The following is a 19,156-nucleotide window of genomic DNA, read 5'->3' on the forward strand; positions in this document are numbered from 1 at the left end:
TCTTCTCTGATGAGTCCAATTTCACAGTAGGTGCAAGACTCTGTGGCTTGTAGGCCTCTCCAGGTCTCCGTCTAACCATCAGACGACCATGTGTTGGGCAAAGCTGAAAATTGGACTCATCAGAGAAGACGAACTAGGTGACCTTCCAGTCCGCTTTGGTTCAATCCTTATGGTCTTTTACAAACCTCAGCCAGGCAAAGTACAACGTTGTCCCGGAAGAAAAACTTGCTTCCTTTTGCTCTGACAATGTTCCCCAACTCTGAGAAGTGTTTTTTCCAGCAGGGCAATGCTCCATGCCACACAGCCAGGCCAGTAAAGGTGTGGATGGAGTATCACCAGATCAGGACCCTGTCATGGCCAGCCCAATTTCGAGACCTGAATCCCATAAAAAAAACTCTGAAATGTGATCAAGAGGAAGATGGATGGTCACAAGCCATGAAAAGAAGCCGAGCTGCTTGAATTCTTGCGCCAGGAGTAGCATAAAGTCACCCAACGGCAATGTGAAAGACTGGTGGAGAGCATGCCAAGACACATGAAAGTTGTGATTTTAAATCAAGGTTATTCCACCAAATATTGATTTCTGAACTCTTCCTAAGTTAAAGCATTAGTATTGTGTAGTTTAAAAATGAATATGAGCTTGTTTTCTTTGCATTATTCGAGATCTGAAGACACTGCATCTTTTTTGCTATTTTGACCAATTGTCATTTTTCTGCAAATAAATGATCTAAATGACAATATTTTTATTTTAAATTTGGTAGGAATGTTGCCAGTAGGTTATAGAATAAAACTAAAATGTACATTGTACTTTAACACATACCAATAAATAGTAAAACCAGAGAAACTGATAATTTTGAAGTGGTCTCTTAATTTTTTCCGCGGCTGTATGTGTATATATATATAGATAGATAGAAAGATATATATATATGTATTGTATACTGTATAGTGTATTATATATATATACAGCCGTGGAAAAAATTAAGAGACCACTTCAAAATTATCAGTTTCTCTGGTTTTACTATTTATTGGTATGTGTTAAAGTAAAATGTACATTTTAGTTTTATTCTATAACCTACTGGCAACATTCCTACCAAATTTCAAATAAAAATATTGTCATTTAGATCATATTTATGACACATAATAATATATGGAGTATGTGTCATAAATATGATTTATTTAAGGTTTGAAACTACCAGAAGTGCTGGAGCTTCTTACATGAGAGTTCAGATTCAGTTCATGTATCTACTCTTCATCTGCCTCAGCTGCATAGAAAATTCTCTGGTTTTAGTCCCACAGGCTTCAGATTTAGATCGAATAAACTGGAAGAGCATAAAAGGGTGTTGGGCACCCCTGGCACACACTGGCGTAATCCACAAAGCACCCCAGTTAGCGCCTTTCACCTCAGGCCGTCTTTTGTTTGTTTGTTTCGCTATGCATTGAAATCACAGGGCATCTGTTTGATGAAAGAGAAAAGGCTTTGCAAGGCCACACTAATGCAAATTTACTGAGTCCATCCCCTGTCTAAAAATCCCCTTAATGTGACACTTTCACTTTGATGGCAGGTCATTGTTTTGCTCCAAAAACACATTTGGTCTACTACTGGCTCAAGGACTTCTGTCCATAGGCCACTCTTTGCTAGACAAAGTTCACTTGCTGAAATGATTTGTCGTTCTATGCTTGATCTGTAAACTCTTCACACATAAGTTTTTGTCAAGAACACACACAAAAAACTGAAATGCTTCTAGACCTACAATTATGACATATAATGACCTCTATAAGAGTTGGCAGTTGTTCCTTATCTTTTGTGTATGCTGATATGGTTAGGGTTATTGATACATGTATAACTTTAACTCTCAATGAAGCATATTTTTAAATGTATGAATGTGGTGTAATGCTGATTCCGCCAATGATGGTAAGATATATTACAGACCAGACTGTAATGCATTCATAATTAATGAGGGTCAATTTTATGTGCCACTGATTCTGTCCTTCCATGGAATCTGTGGGATGACGAGACATCACTCAATAGTTTAGTGGTGTCTAAAATCCTTAAAAGCATATTGACTGAATTTAGTTATTGATTTATTGACAGAGGATCACTCGCAATGTTTGCGTGCAGCGCAGTCTAAACAGTGTATTTGCTGAATATGATTTTGTATAAAGGGCAGCTTTTATCGTTTGTAATGTTGGCTTGAAAATAATCACCCCTATTGTGAATGGACTCTAACAAATCTATGCTTGATAAATTAATCGGGTGACAGGGAAGGAACAAACCAACCCCAACGATAAGTAGGCTTGAATTCACATCTCTTGTCCATGAACAGTGGTAGACGGTAGTTGCGGAGGAACCGCCCAACGCTGGTGTAACGTGATTCTCCACGTTGCCCCTTTCGTCTGTTCTCGGTAGACTCCGCTTGCTCATGCTCATTCGCACTGCAGACTTTATTGCAGCTAACTGTTACTGCCGCGCTACCTTGGGTGGACTCGGAATCAAAGTACACGGCTCTGATACGTCTCGTCTAACAGCTGGGCCGAGTGGAGACTATTTTTTAATCTACCAGCAGTTCTCCCGACTACATTTGAACTACAATTTCCAACGTGGTGGAAATTTCCTATCGGACTTCGAGACTATGAGGAGATTTTCGGCATGGGCAGTGTTCGCACTGTTGTCTCTGCTCGCAGTGAAAGGTAGGCGCTTCGCCCCTCTTTGTTGAGGTCTCTGACATGCGAGTTCATCAGATTTTTTTGTCGGCTGTTTAGCAATGAATAGGGCCGTAACCTACTTGAATCCTGGATGCTGAATAACGGTACTTTGCAAATGAGAGCCGGTGCATAATATAATTAACGTTACCATTCATAGTCTACTAGTTGCAGTTAAGCTGTGGAACATTGTGTCCAGAAACACTGGCAGTGACTGAGGGAAGCCTAGCCTATATCTTTCCAAACCAACGTTTTTGACAGTTGAAAACGTAGTAATTTTTTACTCCTGTAAGTAGCATATCAAATAGAAGAAGATTAGTGTTTGCCATCTTGCCGGCTTCTTGTCTACTGTCTGTAAGACAACGGTCCTTATAGGAGGCGGCCACTGAAAAAGACCAGTAGTCAATTATTGACAATTGGAAAGAGAAGAGGACAAATGTATGTCACAGCTTTTTGTATCTGTCATCGCTGCATTGACAATTACATTTACTGGCATATTTGACATGGTTAGACCTTCTTCCATTTGTGTCCTGTGCACACTAAAACCAGTGTCTTTGTGCAGAGAATGGGAAATGGGCAAGGAAGTTGGGTTTTGTTGAAAATGTACATTTCATGAATTTCTTTGAACAAGTACAGTGACATTAGGAATCAATTAATACCAGCCACCATGAAAAAGAACATGTTTCCTGAAAAAAAAAATATTAAAAAAATGTAAAAAATAAAAACTACACAGACCATGAATTATGGGGTCGTGTGAGAAGTGCCAACATTTGATGGCAAAGCACCCAAGCCGGCTGCTGGAGGCACACCAGACATTTTGGCAGCGGCGTCTCATTGTAACAATGACTTGGTAGAGTGTGTCTCACCCTGCCGTACAGGTAATGCATAGGGGATGTGCTCCCATCCCCACGCATGCGCACGACACAACCAGGCAGGTACCGGCGACGCTCGCTCTCCGTCTCCCTCCCAGACTGCGGAACACACAGGGTGAGGCCATGACTGAGAGATGTGCCAGGTAGATGAAGCAGAATTGCTCTCCCATGGCACGGTTAGAGATAGGGGGGATGGTGAGGGGAAGGAGTGCGGATCCCCCCCCCACCCACACCCCTTCATGTCTGGGTTTAACCAAGCAGCAGGCTAGCCTGTCTGCCAGGTTTTTGATATTCAGCGCAGGTAATCACTGCTTTAATTGAAGCCATTGTTCCTCACCCAGACTGGACGTGGTAGATTTCCCAACATTGAGGTGGGTGAGATGTCGCCCACCCTTCCGCACTCTCACTATCCCATCCTCTCCCCCCCCCCCTCCCCGCCACCTCCTGTCCCAAAAGAAGCCCCCTTGTTCTAATGAATAGAACGCCGGGGTAGCGACGCTAAGACTCAGCTGTGTGTCTGGCAGGCTTCGACAGCATCAGCCCCCCCCCCATTCCCCCTGTCCTCCTGCTCCTCCTCCTGAATGAACGCCTCCTTTCTCCCTCTCTCTTTCTCCCTCTGCCACACCCTCTATTATCGATGTTATTAGATCAATCCAAGATGTGTGCCATGTGCCACGCGCACCTGAACAAGCCTGCAATTGATTATTTATTACCTCATCAACCCACTGCAGGGCAGCTGTGAGGCCTCGTGTCAGAATTCTTTTTTTTTTTTTTTTTTCATTTTCTTTCCAAATGAATACCCACGAGAGCCAAACCCTTGCTCGTCTGTGAACATGAAAGTCATATGCCGGCTTCTTTCATATGCGAGTCTGTCTGACCCAGTCTTATCAGTGTCCTCTCTGCATTGCATCTTTAATAATCCCTGAGCCCAGCTTGAGAGTGGACAGGGTGGCCGTTAAGCAGCATTTAAAAAACATCGCACTGGTGAAATTGGGAATACTTAAATATGTTTCAGCACATTAAGCCGGCAAACGGCAAAACTGATAGTGTGGCCAAGGACAAATCCCTGAATAGGGACTTGCTGAGGTTGAGCAGTGGGTCTTGTAGATTAGGTGTTGTCACGTGACCAAAGAAATCAAGTCTGCTCAGACGGTTCCTGGCTCGTACAGTAGGGTGCAAGTGTTTTTAACAGTGTTTCTAATCCTGGCCTAGACTGCATACAGGAGAATCAGAGTGAAAGACTGCATTTGTGGAGATTAGTGAGAAGCAAAGGCAGGGGCGGGGGGAGAAAACATAAAGGGAGAGAAAAGAGAGAGAGAGAGAAAGCTAGATAGAGAAAGAGTGTGAGAATAAGGTAAAGGGAGTAATGTGGCTCTGACCCAGGCAGCAGATTCGCAGTGCAGTGTGCTGGTGACTGACCCCATGCTATAAATAGCCACAGGAAGCTGCTGTGGACAAACAGGACCATCTTGCATGAGGTAGCTGTGCTTTAAAGGCACAAAGCCACAGACACACTTATATTTCTCCGTCTGTCTTTTTTAAGTAAACTGACATGCCGGTTGACTATTGTTTTATTTGCTGAAATTTACCACCAGACCTAACAGCTAACTCGCTGATTAATGCGGTGATACCGGCCAAATTAGTCCTAATTTAGATCAATAACCGGTAATGCATGCCACCACAAAGAGATTAAGGGAAATGGAGACTTGTAGAAGATAACCTTTGACCGGTAATGACTCAATACAAACACCTAAAACAGAGTTCTTATCGTGGCTGATATAAAAGCAGATCAGTTAAAGAGGTGCCTCTTTGAAGATTTTATTTTTTTTATCCAGTGCCTTGCCCATAGATTCTCCTCTCTTTGATCCACCACCATGATGGAGTATATGTGGTAAAAAAAAAAACTCTTTATGTGGGCCGAATGAACACAAAAGGTCCTCTGTCTATAGGCAGAAAGAATGAAGAACAGGCCTGGCGAGGCCCATTTTCTTGGCCCCCACTAATCTAGCTGGGGTGGAATTTGATACATTCGAAGACCTCAGGAATTTGGCCATAGTCCCCATCTGTGGACCCTTTTGAGTACGCCCACTCTCTCACTCCTTTTTCCCCCTTTGCTCCTTTACTCGCTAAGGCCGTGTCTGGCATTTTAGGGTAAAGGTCATGTGTGTCCACAAATGACTGGTTGAGACTAGCTTGATATACCTCAGGCCCGCTAGTTTTATCATTTTAAAATCTGACTGTTCGTTTGAGTTTTTCTTCTCGTCTTTGTCACAGTGCAATGTGAGGATGGCTTTGATCTGGCCGATGCGCTGGGTACCGATGATGATGACCCAACACCACGTACGTAAGACTCCATGACCTCATCACCATCACTGGACTGTAGAGAACATGAGATTGATTTGTTATGTGTACTATACAAATAGTCTTAATAGTAATAATACTAACAAATAGTATAATGGGTCTTCATGGTCCTTTTGAATTTGCAAGGTGAAGCACAGAACCTCATCTCACACAAAGATTTCAGCAGGTTCTCTGTGCTAAAACAGGTTCAGAAGAGCTTAGAACCGCAGACATGAGAACCGCTGCAGATTACCACTAGGAAACCTTGAGAGCTCTGAGCAGAACCCCAATGGCAAAATAATCTTAACAGACTGTAATAAATATTACACAATTTTAACCATGTTTTCAAATTTCTCCTCAGCCCCAGCTAAGCCCCCCAGTGGGCCTGCAGGAGGAGCTACAGGAGACGGTAAATAACCTTAATTGATTTATTTACCATTTTATTTATTTGCGGTGCAGCTTGTGCTGTAGAACATGTTATGTTTAATACAGCTGGGTGTTAATGAGATGCTTATAATGTGCTGTGGGTCGTCCTGTCTAATTAGTGTGGTAATTGACTTTTGACATACATTAACGTGTGCTTCTGCAGCAGTTCTGTGGAGAAAGTGTCAACGCAGCACTGAAAGATTGCTATGCTGTTTTTAAAAACTAATTTAAAACCTGCTTTTGCACAAATGGTTTATCAAGAAACATTTTTTAACTTCACAGAACTGGACCTCGCTGAAGCCATTGATTTTGACACGCCCACGATCAAACCACCTGCGCCTCCAGCCCAGACCAAAGCACCAGTCAAGCCCAAGCCCAAGCCAGGTATGCAGCACGAGCACATGATCTGCCTAGGCCACACATAAGCCTGGTGTGAGTCAGACACCAGTGTGTCTGTCAGTCTTCCCCCTTTGTGTTAACTACTAACATACTAAACATTTGCACAGGATGTGAGGCAGAATGAAACTGCACGCGTACTTCCCCCTTCCTTCTCACCTGTTGCTAGTCTTTTGGAACTTGTGTGTTCAATAAAACATGACAAACTTGCTGTTCATAAAAGCAAAAAAAAAATGAAATGAAACCTTAGCCGTGGGCATAGCTTTCCCTCATGGGGTGCGATGGTTAGAATACTCAACTCGGAGGAAAGCTGCCAGTGAGGGCAGCGGCAGTGGATTCACCCTTGGGGCTGCCGATTAGATCTTATCTTGTTACCGACACAAAAGTTCCTCCTTGAGGGGCTTGGAGATAGCGTCTCCTGCCAATGGATATTGATTCCAGCGGAGGATATCCTCTCTTTCAAACCAAGAAGCCTAATGCTTCCAGCAAAGAAAACCAGTAATATCATCGGGGCCTGCTTCTGTTTCAAAAACACACATCTGTGTTAACGAAACATCTAACTCAAGGATGCGGATGGTGGATACAACGTAGTTGGGCATGAATGAACCCATACCCTGTTAATGGCAGCGCAATATACAAACGTTATGTTTTTGTCCTCTTATTGCTTGCTTCTGTCAGGATATTAATTCTTGCTTAATGTTTGAGGCATTACAGAATACGATGTTAAACGAAACTACAAAATGTGGATATTGTACTGCATATTAAATGGTTTAGACGAGTCTTCCAACTCAGGACCTGCATTGCTGCATCATTTTGTAATGTTTGTGACATTACAATATAAGATAATAATCTTATATTAATTAAATAATAAGATATTTTTCATTCTTCAAAAGAAGGCTAAGAAATGGCTTAGTTAATCATATTAAGGTGCTGGCAGGCTGAAAAGGGTGTTACAAAATGTGGACATGTAATATTAAATGGTTTAGACCAGTCCTTTGCTGCATAACTTAGATTCCTCTCTGCTGTTGGTGAGATAAATACACATTATTAATGAAGTCTGTTAGTGCAGAGAGACACATGTATGCTTGTGGCTCCTCCGGAGCTGGATAGTCAGACACTTGATCAGTGCAGTGCTTTGCCCAGCGTCGCTCTCTAACTCCCACTAACCAACCAGCGCACTCGCTCACAGAGGAAACTGACTCCGACTTCTTCGGGGCCACGGTCCGGCCAGGTCTGCTGCCCCGCACCACTCCCAGGGTGACCAGAACCACCAGTCTGCCCCACAGTGCCGCACCTGGTTGGTACCAGTTTACGTCCCACATAGACCCGCGTCGCCTGGGTGCCATGTGTCATCGTGTTTGTGTCTCTATAGGTCCCAATCAAATCAAACTAAGCGTACATACAACATAAATGTGTGCATATTCAAATGTATATTTAAGTGTAAAAGCATGTGTGTGCGAGTACTTAATGGTACTTATTTTGTATGTACAGCATGACTCTTGTGTATATATGCATGGTTGCTTGTTTCCCACATGAAACCGTTTTGATGAAAAGGGAGGCACATTTTCATCAGTGTTTCATGTCAACCTGTTGTCTCATTCTCTGTCCGTCCGTCTGTCTGTCTCGGCAAGCCTCAAAAAAGCACATGTTCACGCTGTTTGTCTGAGTCACAACACAGCGGTCTCTCAGTCCCTCCCTCGGCGGCGCTGACGGTGTCCCCCAGCTGGGGTGCCGGTTGCCACTGTGTCCCCCCGTCACGCCAGCTTTCGCCCCATGACCATACCGAACCGCAACAAACCACAATGAGGACCGGCATTAACAAACAGGCTCGCTCTAGAAGCTTTCATCCTGTCTACCCATGCTGAAAATGGGCCATGTGTGGCTGCCAATGGGCACATTTGCCAATGAGTCTCCTGGCAGACATTTTGGAACCTCCCCACCCCTCTGCCAATCCCCCCTCCCCTACTCTCTCACCCCCACCCGCAGTGCAGATGCTCTTTGCAGTCTGCACTGCTGGAGTAACTGTGACAAATCGTGTTTCGTTTGTCTATGCGTCTATGGTCATATTGTAATGCGCAAGTATTATGTGTGCACAGAGGGAACCAAAAAATCTCCTCAAGACATTTCTCACCACTGAGCGCATGAGAAGTGATAGAACACTATCATGATTAAAAGTACATCGTATTTGTAGATCTTTTGTTGGGCCTGGGCATTGGCTCTCTGGCTTTGCCTATCTCCTTAATTCACAAGGTGAGTGCTCACAGTATAGCTTCACTTCAGTTGATCGCCATGACCTCAGTCATGCCTTGACCCGCTCCTCACCACGTCTTCTGTCCCTGCTCAACAGGGATTGAAATGAGTGCAATTAAAGTGCGGTGCCAGTGGTAGGTTCAGTCAGGTGTACAGGGGCAGGGAAGGATGAGCATCGTCCAGAGCAAGAGGGGGCCCAAGGAGCGGGGTTGGAAACCTCTATTTTAAATCATTCTTCACCTACTGCTCCCACTACAAACAATAGGATTCCCCGAACTCCGAACCTACTTTGCTGATGATATGTGGGTCGGCGCTGTGGTTATGTAGAGGGATTTCTCAATCCCTTTTCTCATTTTGAGAGTTTCACCAGAGAAGACTCCCCTGGGCAGTCTACTATAGAGGTAGTGTTTAGTTTGACCTTGACAAAGCGGAATTGCTTAAGATGGTAAAAATATCTGTCTAGACGTCTACAACAGACACAGTAAGGCATCCTCTTTCTATAAATAGGCCTTAATTGCTGCGCAGCGTTAACAACGACTACTTGACGTTGAGATTTATTGTGGTACCCTCCTACCCATCCCTCTCTCATCCTGCCACTAGTTTCCTGTTGTTCACTTATGAAACCTCCCCCATTGCCATTGTGTCTAAGTGTGTGTGTGTGTGTGTGTGTGTGTCTGTGTGTGTGTGTGTGTGTGTGTGAATGCTTGTGTGCATGAGGTACTGGTTGAATTGGACTGACAGCTACTCTTGGGTTGGGCTGGGATGACTCATAGGGCCTGATGACTTCGACCTGAGTGATGCTCTCAACCCCAACAATGACATCGGAGGAAAGGGCAAGGGCGGGAAAGGAGGTGAGTCATCTCCTACACAGCATCAATGCATTATGTGATATACTATATATATCATACTGTGCATTAAGAGTTTTAGTTTATTGTGTATAACATAATATATTTTCAACACTGGAAAAATATACTAATTAAAAGGAAATAACTACATAGTCATTGTTATTACTTGCATTTGTTATTGTATTATCTCGCTCATATATTATGTTGTAAGTCACCTTGGGTAAAGTATCTGCTGGATATATTAACTTAAACTATACCTTTAAACATACCACTGACCTGATAAATGAATTTAATTATTCACATTATATTTCTGTACGACAGCCCTAGCAAGTCCTAATGGAGACTGTTGAACATGTCTCTTGTTTTACTCTGTGGGTGTTAGGAACAACCTGTGAATTTACAGTCCATTTCCACTGAAGCTATTATTGACCAAAGCAGGCATGCGTTAAAATCAATACCATTTATGTTCAGTTAGGTTACTGGCTTCCAGTCAAATAACTGTGACTATGGTGTGTGTGAGCAGGGAGAGGGGGTTGGTCATGTTGTTATTGGTAATGGAAAAATAAATACATAAATTCAGAGTGAAAGGACATTTGAAATCGACAGCTGCTGTACTTTATCTGTAAGTTAGTTTCTTAAGCGAGCTACTGGCGTTGGCTTGGTTGAATTTTCTGAAAGTTTATTTAGTTGAGATTTTACGCTCTCCAGGCTGATGCCAGCAAAAAGCATTCCACCTTGAATGTACTGGAGAGTAACCAAAACTGAACTTGAAAATGTTCACACGTAGAAGTTATTTTTCTTTACACACGCACTGTTTCTAGTCTACAGCGTTGACTGCTTTGGCTAAGTAAACATATTTGTAAACGTATATGTGTTTCATTAAGAAACTTTGACGGGCTCTAATAATGTTCGTTTTACCTCTTAAAATAATAGTGATAGAAATACAGTTGAGAAGAGGTGCATGAAAGTCTTTGAATTTGATGTGACTGAAAGTGTGGGAGCCCTGAGGGTTTGATAGCGTCTCGTGTCCCTGTCAGACAAAGGGTATGACGGAGAGGGCAGGGGTGATGGCCAGCCCAATAACAGAGGAGGCACCGGTGGTAAGAACCGCCACCCCGTGTGTGCCCGTCTGGGTTGAACTGCTGTAGTGAACCCACCCCTGGAGAATGCCTTTCTTCTCTCTGCTCTCTTTTGCTTTCTGCTTCCTGTCTCCCTCAAAGTCTCTACAGATTTTTCACCCCCATACTGTCTTGGTCATCTTTAACACAGCCTACTGGGAAGTCATGTTAAGGGGATTAGGTTTCTCAGAATGGGCACGGTCTCTCCAAACGCAGCAAGCTCACTGAACTAATCAAAAATCTTTAACTTCCACATGGCTGTATCTAACTCTGAATACAGGGATGACTAACCAGTAGTCATGCATGGGTATTGTAGTTCTGAGTGCCTTCAAAAGTTATTTTTTTCATTGTGATCTCGTGTGACCCACTTGATCTTGTCAGTTGGTTAATCTTTTTTTCTTCCTCCAGTTCTGATTTGTATTTTTTTTCCCGGGGACCCTATCTTTGTTTCCTTTCTCTAAGGTGGTCAGGTTTTTCATATCTCTTAACAGAATCAACCGTATGTCCACATGTTTTAAGAACCCTAAACAGTGGTCTCTCCCCTATACAGGTGGCCAGTTCAGTGACGATGACCTGAATGATCTTGGTGACTACAAACCTGACAAAGGCAAAGGTGATGACTATAATCATATTGTGTTTTTTTGACTAGTATAGTGCCATTACTCCTCATCAGGTTATTGAGATTAACTTGAAATAAAATATGTTCATATAAAAATGGTGTGTTATGTACACAGTATGAAAGGTGTTACCTCTTTACTTAAAATAAGTAAAACCACTGCAGTCGTTTATCCATGAGTCCTTGTATGTCTGACAGGAGGACCAGGGGGAGCTGGAAGTAATGACCTAGAAAATAATGATTACGGTAAGATCGTCTCTCCTCCACCACATACCATAGACACTCACTACATTAAGTTTGAATGTATAGACTATAAGTGTATACGTGTGGCAACATATTAGGTATGTTATAGAATCTATACCATAAACTGTACTATAAATACTTGAAATATCAGTTCCGGTCAAATGTCATCTTGTGTCTTCCATCACCAAAACCTTTGCGTCCCCAGATGGCACTATGGCAGAGACAGGCACGATTGCTGGCATCGCCAGCGCTGTGCTCATGGCACTGGTTGGCGCAGTCACCAGCTACATATCCTACCAGAAGAAGAAGTTCTGCTTCTCCATACAGCGTAAGTCCAGTGTACTTGTCTTCTTGATGCTTTTCCCCAGTGAAATGTAAAATGTTAAAACATTATCACTGATGACTGATTTATGGTTAATCATTAATACTGAATCAGTTTTCTGAGCCTTCACTGCTCTTATGTGAAATATTTCCTTCTTTTTGAGATCATATACACATAGGACTCTTATTTCATTGATGCAGCTGGCAACACTTTGAAAGCCAAGCATGACCTGAAGCTAATTTAATGACTTAATGATTTTATGCACAAACAGCGCAATGCTGGGGGCTGTCGTGGGAGTTCCACGCAAGCATGACTTCCCTCAAAGCAACACCTGTTCCATGAAACTTTGAAATTAATTCATATTGGGCAGACCTTCTGTGGAAGAACCGCTGTCTCCTCTGGTGTAAACCACTCTGTTCACAACCGTTGTTTGCTGCAATGTAGAACAATTACTAAGCTCCGTGTGAACGTAAATAAGGTACAGTTGAAGCATTGTAATTGGCTGATAAAGAATTACTTCTTTGCCACCTCTACTAATAACTCAACCCATTTATGCTTGATTGTGCCCTGCTTCACGTCAATGAAATTAGCAAATAAAGGTATCCTCACCTATTCTCAATGCTTGGTTGCTGATGCACGAAGCCCATTTGCGGTGCTTGTTGCCCAATGAAATTAAGGCCCATATTGTTTTAACTAGTAGAGGGCGTAAAACAAAAAGATAGGAAAAGCTGTGGGTAGAATATGTAATGATATTAAATAATGATCTGGCAGGCTGTTTTTGCTTGACTCTGTCTCATCCTCATATTGTCTTTTCTCACAGAGAGCTTGAATACTGACATGGTGAAGGCAGAAAACCCAGAGGCTGTTGTGTCTACTGAGCCCCAAGGTAAAGAGAACTAAAGAGCTGAAAACAAACTGACTAAATGCAGATGTCCAGAAAAAGTCTGTCACTTTGGTGCACTCTGCTTTATTTGTACTGTTGACACACGTTCATACGTAAGAGATGCCCTTTATGGTCAGTTATCCAACGTTAGTTCTCTATAGCGGTTAAGTGCGTTGAGGGAGAACGTTTTACTCACTTGCTTACCCAGCAGTTTCCAGCCACAAGGCCACTTAACTACACCTGAAACTACTGCTGTCTTTCACCCTTGTTGGATGAGTGAGTGCTGACTTACACCCAGACTTTAAAAGAGTGTACAGTACACCAGATGCACCAGAACATAGATCGATTCTTTATAACCACAGTCATTGGTTTAAATGTGCAACGACGACACTCAGTTTTTGACACTCAGTAATGATTGTACAAGAAACTGTGTTTAGTGGTAGTGGGTCTAATCAGACCTGGGGTGGATAGTGGGGTGAAGGGACGGGGTACAAGGGTAATTAATTTCTGGCCGTGGTACAAGGGTAATTAATCACTGGCCAGCAGCTCTTTGTATCGAGGAGAACCGGTTGGGTGAGGACATTATGGCCTGTTGTTGGGGTGTCGAATATCTCAAGGTGTGTGTCAGATGTAGCGGGTAGATCAGTTACAAAATCCAGATGCCAAAGTTAATGAAGACTCCTCAGGACTAGTTAAAAAGACAAACCAGAGAAATACAGAGAAATGAATTGACCTTATCATTGATTTGTTTTCCATTTACATTCACTCTCACAAGTAGAGCCACAGACATTGTTTACTCCCTACTAGGAACCTTTGGCAGTGATATTAGGCAGGAATTTAACTTTGGTTCTCTCTATGATTCTAGTTCAACAGACTCTTCTTCAGCCCCCCAACGCAGAACCTCCCACAGAGGAAAATGTTGTCTAAACTGCAGTACCAGCAACCACCACAAGAGGGAAATAACTTGCACTGCTCTGTGGTGACACACCCCTCTCCACAAATGAAAACAAACCTCCCCCAATGAATTACCATCGGCCCCTGTCTCACCTACCCAAACGTTATGTACATATATCTTTATTTATTTTGCCCTCTTAACTTTGAACACCACTAACTCTGCCTGTTTACAATGTAATTAACCTAATTAACCACCAGAAAGACAGTGAAGATGAGCATGATTTTTAAGTTAAGTTTCATTTGAAGAGATGATAAGGGAAACACTTACTCTTAACTGTCATTGTTTTTATTTTATGTTATGTGTGTTTTTTCTATGAAACAATATTTCAAAATTAGCACCTTGCTGAAATTTACAAATGTGAACAACCAGCAAATTGAACTTTGAACGAGAACCAAAAAGTTTGGATAATCATAAAAGAGAATTAGTTAGCTCAGTTAGCTTAAAAACTTAAGCCAATAATTAGGATCTGACTCCTGCGTGGCACTTCCACAAGCACATGCTGTAATAGAGGCTTTTGACTGGTTTTTGATGGAAGTGCACTTATTGCGTTTGGGCTTTACTTGTTCAAAAGAAAACAAAGGATTCCATTAGATTTCCCTTTTGTAAATCTAACCCCTATTGTGTTTATAAGGTTTTTACATGGGCTGTATATATTTGCCTTGCTTTTACAGAGTGATGTTGCAGTGGTTGAGGGTTTCTGTGTCATAGACGACAGAATTTTTTATTTCTAGTTGATTTTGAAATAAAAGTGAAAATGGGAGATAAACAATCGAAAATGAAAACTTTGAATACGAACCCACAGCTGCTTGGTATGATTTGCTTTTGGAATGGAGAAAAATAAAGTAAAAAATGGCGCAAGGGAGGTTGTTGACCTTCACGTGGGAAGATGTGACTTTGCGATGAATGGTGAAAATGTTGTTTATTAGTTCTATTCAGATGTCTGTGATAGAGCACCTCTCCCCAAACGGAGAGAGGCAATCTTGAATGTGAAGTTAGAGTTTCCTGTGAATATGAAGTTAACGTAACAGAATAAACAGTGTAGAGACTGGAGTTGTTGTCAGTGTTAGTGTACGGTACCACATAGAAGCTATTATTGAAGTCTTAATTATGTTCAGTACTCTCTTATCCAGACCACTCTGGTTTTCAGCTGCAGCTGGATGCTTGTGTAGAAGGGTAGGGATTGTTAGGCTTGTATATCGCGGTGTGAGTATCTACAGGTTTTTACTCAAATCGCTGTGTTTTTACGTGTCCTTATATACCCACTTTGTATAACCGTGTGTGTGTATATGTTTCTGAAAGTGTTTGTGTTTCACTTTGTTCTTCCCCTTTCCCTCTTAGACCAGGGGATGGAGTGGCTTTGTCATAACTGAACTTAGCATCCGTGTTGGTTGTTTCGTATAATGTTTTTTAATTGAGGTTTCTTTTGTTCACCTTTGGACAACTGTTTTTGTCCTGCTCGGGACTTTGCTGCACCCGTTTCGGTTTCGTGGCGCCTTTTGCCTCACCTGACTCTTGGCCTTACCACGCCTCCTCCTGTCTAGTCTTGCCGGACACCTGTAGCCTCTCGCCTGTAACCAGAGCTCACTCGACCGCTCCTTGGTCTGTTCTCCGGTTCACTGAAACAGTCCCCTGTTCTGCTCTGGGTTTGAACTTTCAAAAAATCTAAAAAAAAAAAAAAAAAAGCACCTCTCAGGCACATAAAATGTTTTTTTTTTTCCTAAGAAGCTTCTTTATTAGTAGATTGGACATGCAGTCAAATGTTTTACTTCTTGGGCTGTCCTTTGACATTTAAGTAGCCATCATGGCAAGTAGTAGCCATAAATGGCAAATGACCACCACAGGACAAAACCATTATCCCTCCGATTACTGTGGTGCTTCAGTCCTTTTAAATGGGTGGACAGAAGACTGTTTCAGGGCATTGGAACATGACCATAGCTAATAAGGTGCACCTTCTGCTGACCTCCGTATGCCCGTCGATGCTGTTATTTCCAACACTGCACCGCCTCTCCCCTAGAAAGCCTTACTCAGCCAACTCATGCCGGGGAATGAAGTACTAGTGGATGCCAACAGCACGAGAGCTGCCTACTATGAATGTGCTAGATCTAGCCCATGAAACTGAATGTTTACCGAATGTAACTCTTGCAACTTTTGGCCAATTGGAAGGTCCGTTTCAACTTCTTTGCATGATTGTTGGTATCAGTTGAGTAGTTTGTTATGCAGTCTGATGTAGCATATTGGTGCGCTCTAGAATAAAATAAATCAACAACACCAAAGTAGAAACAATGACCAGATTTGCCTCTCCGTTTGTCCACTTTTGGCCTTCTTTCTCTGTTTATGCCGATGTGAAGTTATGGAGATGTTTTGTGTATGTTTGGCGATCCTGACATGGAGCCGGTAATAAAATGGTCTGTGGCATTACCAAAAATACCACCTATTTAGACAAAGCTGTTGTGACCTGTGACAATTTTGAAATGTTGTGAAGTGTCTTGACGATACTCAACATCTCTTGTACCATATCACATGAGAATGGCTTCAATCCAGACCCATAGAACACCTGATGAACAAAAAGCAAGACTGTTACAAATGTATTTGTTTGGTACCTTTTGTTAACCCTGCCATGTAACTGCATTTCTGAGTAGGGACTGGTTCGGTGGACTGACTTGTGTCCAAGGTTGGTTGTAGTTTCCGTGGTTTCGAAATGTGGCTCCGTGATGATGACTTGACAGAGGCCGCAACACCTCACTGATTGTATCCACAATGGTGTGCACAGAACTGTACAGACATGCATGTTTTTGGACTTTTTCCTAGCTTAGTAGCTATTGACGGTTGGTTCTCTTACTGGATAGCTTTGGGTTTTCTTTCTTTTAATCCTCAAAGGCTTGGATGATTGATTTTCTGGTCCTGGGTGATGGCGCTGCCAGTGAAATGCCATTTTGCCCCAACACCACAATGCCGTACACATTTACATGCCCACACACATAGACACACCATTGACCAGTCAACTGTAATATAAGACTGTATATTGAACAGCTTGAATGATCTTCTCCTACTGTCCTAACTAACCTTGAGGCCACATTACACTTGGCAGTTTTTTAGGTTCCCGTCTTGCACATATAGGGGCAAATGGAGCAACATTAATGTAAGATGTATGGAGAAGAATAACAGGAAATGTTATTGTTATGTACACGTAGAGGCTTCATGTCCTGACCAAAACATTGTCAAGTGTATCATGGCATTAGAGCTGAATAGACCTGCTCTACAGCATCCCGAACATCATTCTCCAGTGCGTGTTTACTAGCATGAAGACTGCCTTTGGATAACTAATACACACTCACAGGCAAACACCTACACTTAACAGGCTCATGCATTTTTGCATTTGTGCACATACACACACACACACACACACCATCACTCTCACTCTCTTACTAACACACACACACACACACACAGGGCTTATGATGGTACTAGGTGCAATCTTGTAACAATCTCCACCTTTAGGAGAGTATGCCGTTTCTATTCTGCTATAAAGGTTTTTAGCGACACAGATCTTTACTAACCTCTCCACTGTAGCTCACTGGCAATACATTACTGGAAGAGATTATTATGGTGAAATCTAATAAACTGACTGAGAGTCATCCTTTGTCATTTGTTTTTATTCACTTTTTTCCACTTCCCAGTGGGCCTTTTGCTATCACAGCAATTTCTGTCATTAATATTATGAATTTATCAACTTGCAGTTTACAAATAAATAAAACCAAAAGTGTCAGATGTTTCTCCATTTTTCTAGATAGCTTATGTAAACTGTCAGAAGCTGTGACATGTCGTCCGCATCAAAGAAGTCAAAGTGGGATATAAAAAGCAAAGAGAGAACACAAAGGTGAGAAAATAAAAAGTGGCCAGATAGTCTATAGAAATAGATTTCTCTATTTAATTTACATTAACACTGTGTGTTTCTTTAAATGCATCATATAGTCTTTTATAAATTGATCATCAAACAGCAAATTGAACTGCATATAGTGCATCAATGAAAGGACAGAGAAGGAGACAAGTCCTAGTTCTCTGGTTAAGTAAATACTGACACTCAGTGACGAGTACTATACACCCTATAAACACCACCCTTATTTAGCTTACATTTCTTCTGATGATTTTCATTATCGAAATTCAATTTATTTTTAATTTGAAGTTAGTGAATACTAAGTTTCATTCACTGTTTTCATTTAATAGATTTCTGTATTAAATTTACATTTACACTGTGTGTTTCTTTTAATGCATCATATAATCTTATATAAATTGATCACAGCAAATTCAACTGCATAGTGCATCAATGAATGAAGGAGCCAAGTTGATGAACTAGGATCCTAGTTCTCTGGGTAAGTAAATACTGACACCCAGTGACGAGTAATAGTAATAGCAGGGTATATAGTGGTCTATAGTAGTCTGTCAGTAGTCTGAGACAGCATGTCACAGAGGTGTTTGCTGCTGCTTGACAAACTATACAAGAGAAACACATTGACTAAAATTTGAAGTACTATTGGATTTTCCTGCTAGAAAATAAGACAGAGGGATGCCTTTCATGTACCTTTGAAAACTCATCAGTAGCCATTGGCAGTGGGCTGCTCGGGGCATATGGGGTATACGGTAGTTATCACTAGACTACACTAGAGCTACCAGCGTACATAGGTAAATTATCAAGGTTTGGGTTGTCAAGTTGGTTTTGGGGGTGCGCTAACAGCAACTGCAGCCTATCTGAAAGGTCTAGGTTTTGGGGCCCAATATTATTATTTTTCATAGGGCCCAAAATAGTAGCTGTGTCCCTGCTATTGTAGTGAAGACCGAAGGTAAATGAATAAAGCATTAAAAGGCATGAAGTTATCCACCACTACCAAATTCAATGTCAAGGTCAGGCTGCATCCAACTGATATCCAATCCCATCAACAGGCATCAGTTATATGTCAATCTGAGATGGTCATCGAATACCACCTTCATATTTGGCTTCAAAACCTGAGCGTCCCTCTGTGATGTCAGATCACAGAGGTTATCGTGACTCCAACACCTCATCTACAAAATCCGACCAAAAGTTGACTACTAATTGGCTAGAGCACCATAGAGCACCACTCTTCCATGATTGAGTAACTGTCTAATGTCAATATGACCTGAAGTAATTTTTTATGTTGAATAAGTCATACGAGCAAC

The 19,156-nt window shown here is 42.0% G+C and overlaps 1 protein-coding gene across 2 annotated transcripts; it reads left to right on the plus strand.

Annotated features, from left to right (window-relative positions):
* Positions 1-2,417: 2,417 nt before the first annotated feature.
* cd99l2 (CD99 molecule-like 2) lies at positions 2,418-17,550 on the plus strand (the record flags this gene model as incomplete). Of its 2 annotated transcripts, XR_013969047.1 has the most annotated exons (12): positions 2,418-2,685; positions 5,844-5,909; positions 6,271-6,318; positions 6,618-6,719; positions 9,755-9,832; positions 10,864-10,926; positions 11,495-11,557; positions 11,759-11,806; positions 12,009-12,131; positions 12,397-12,603; positions 12,946-13,011; positions 13,874-13,919. XR_013969047.1 is itself a non-coding variant. In XM_080859798.1 (11 exons), 11 exons carry the CDS (start codon positions 2,418-2,420, stop codon positions 13,933-13,935), a joined length of 987 nt encoding a protein of 328 aa, XP_080715924.1. In that variant the 3' UTR covers positions 13,936-17,550. The 2 variants fall into 2 exon arrangements, 1 of the variants encoding a protein (XP_080715924.1); XM_080859798.1 differs by lacking the exon at positions 12,397-12,603 and having other exon boundaries at positions 13,874-17,550.
* Between the last annotated feature and the right edge of the window lie 1,606 nt (positions 17,551-19,156).

The sequence above is a fragment of the Sprattus sprattus genome (genome assembly GCF_963457725.1).
Source record: "Sprattus sprattus genome assembly, chromosome: 21".
Taxonomy (NCBI): Eukaryota; Metazoa; Chordata; class Actinopteri; order Clupeiformes; family Clupeidae; genus Sprattus; species Sprattus sprattus.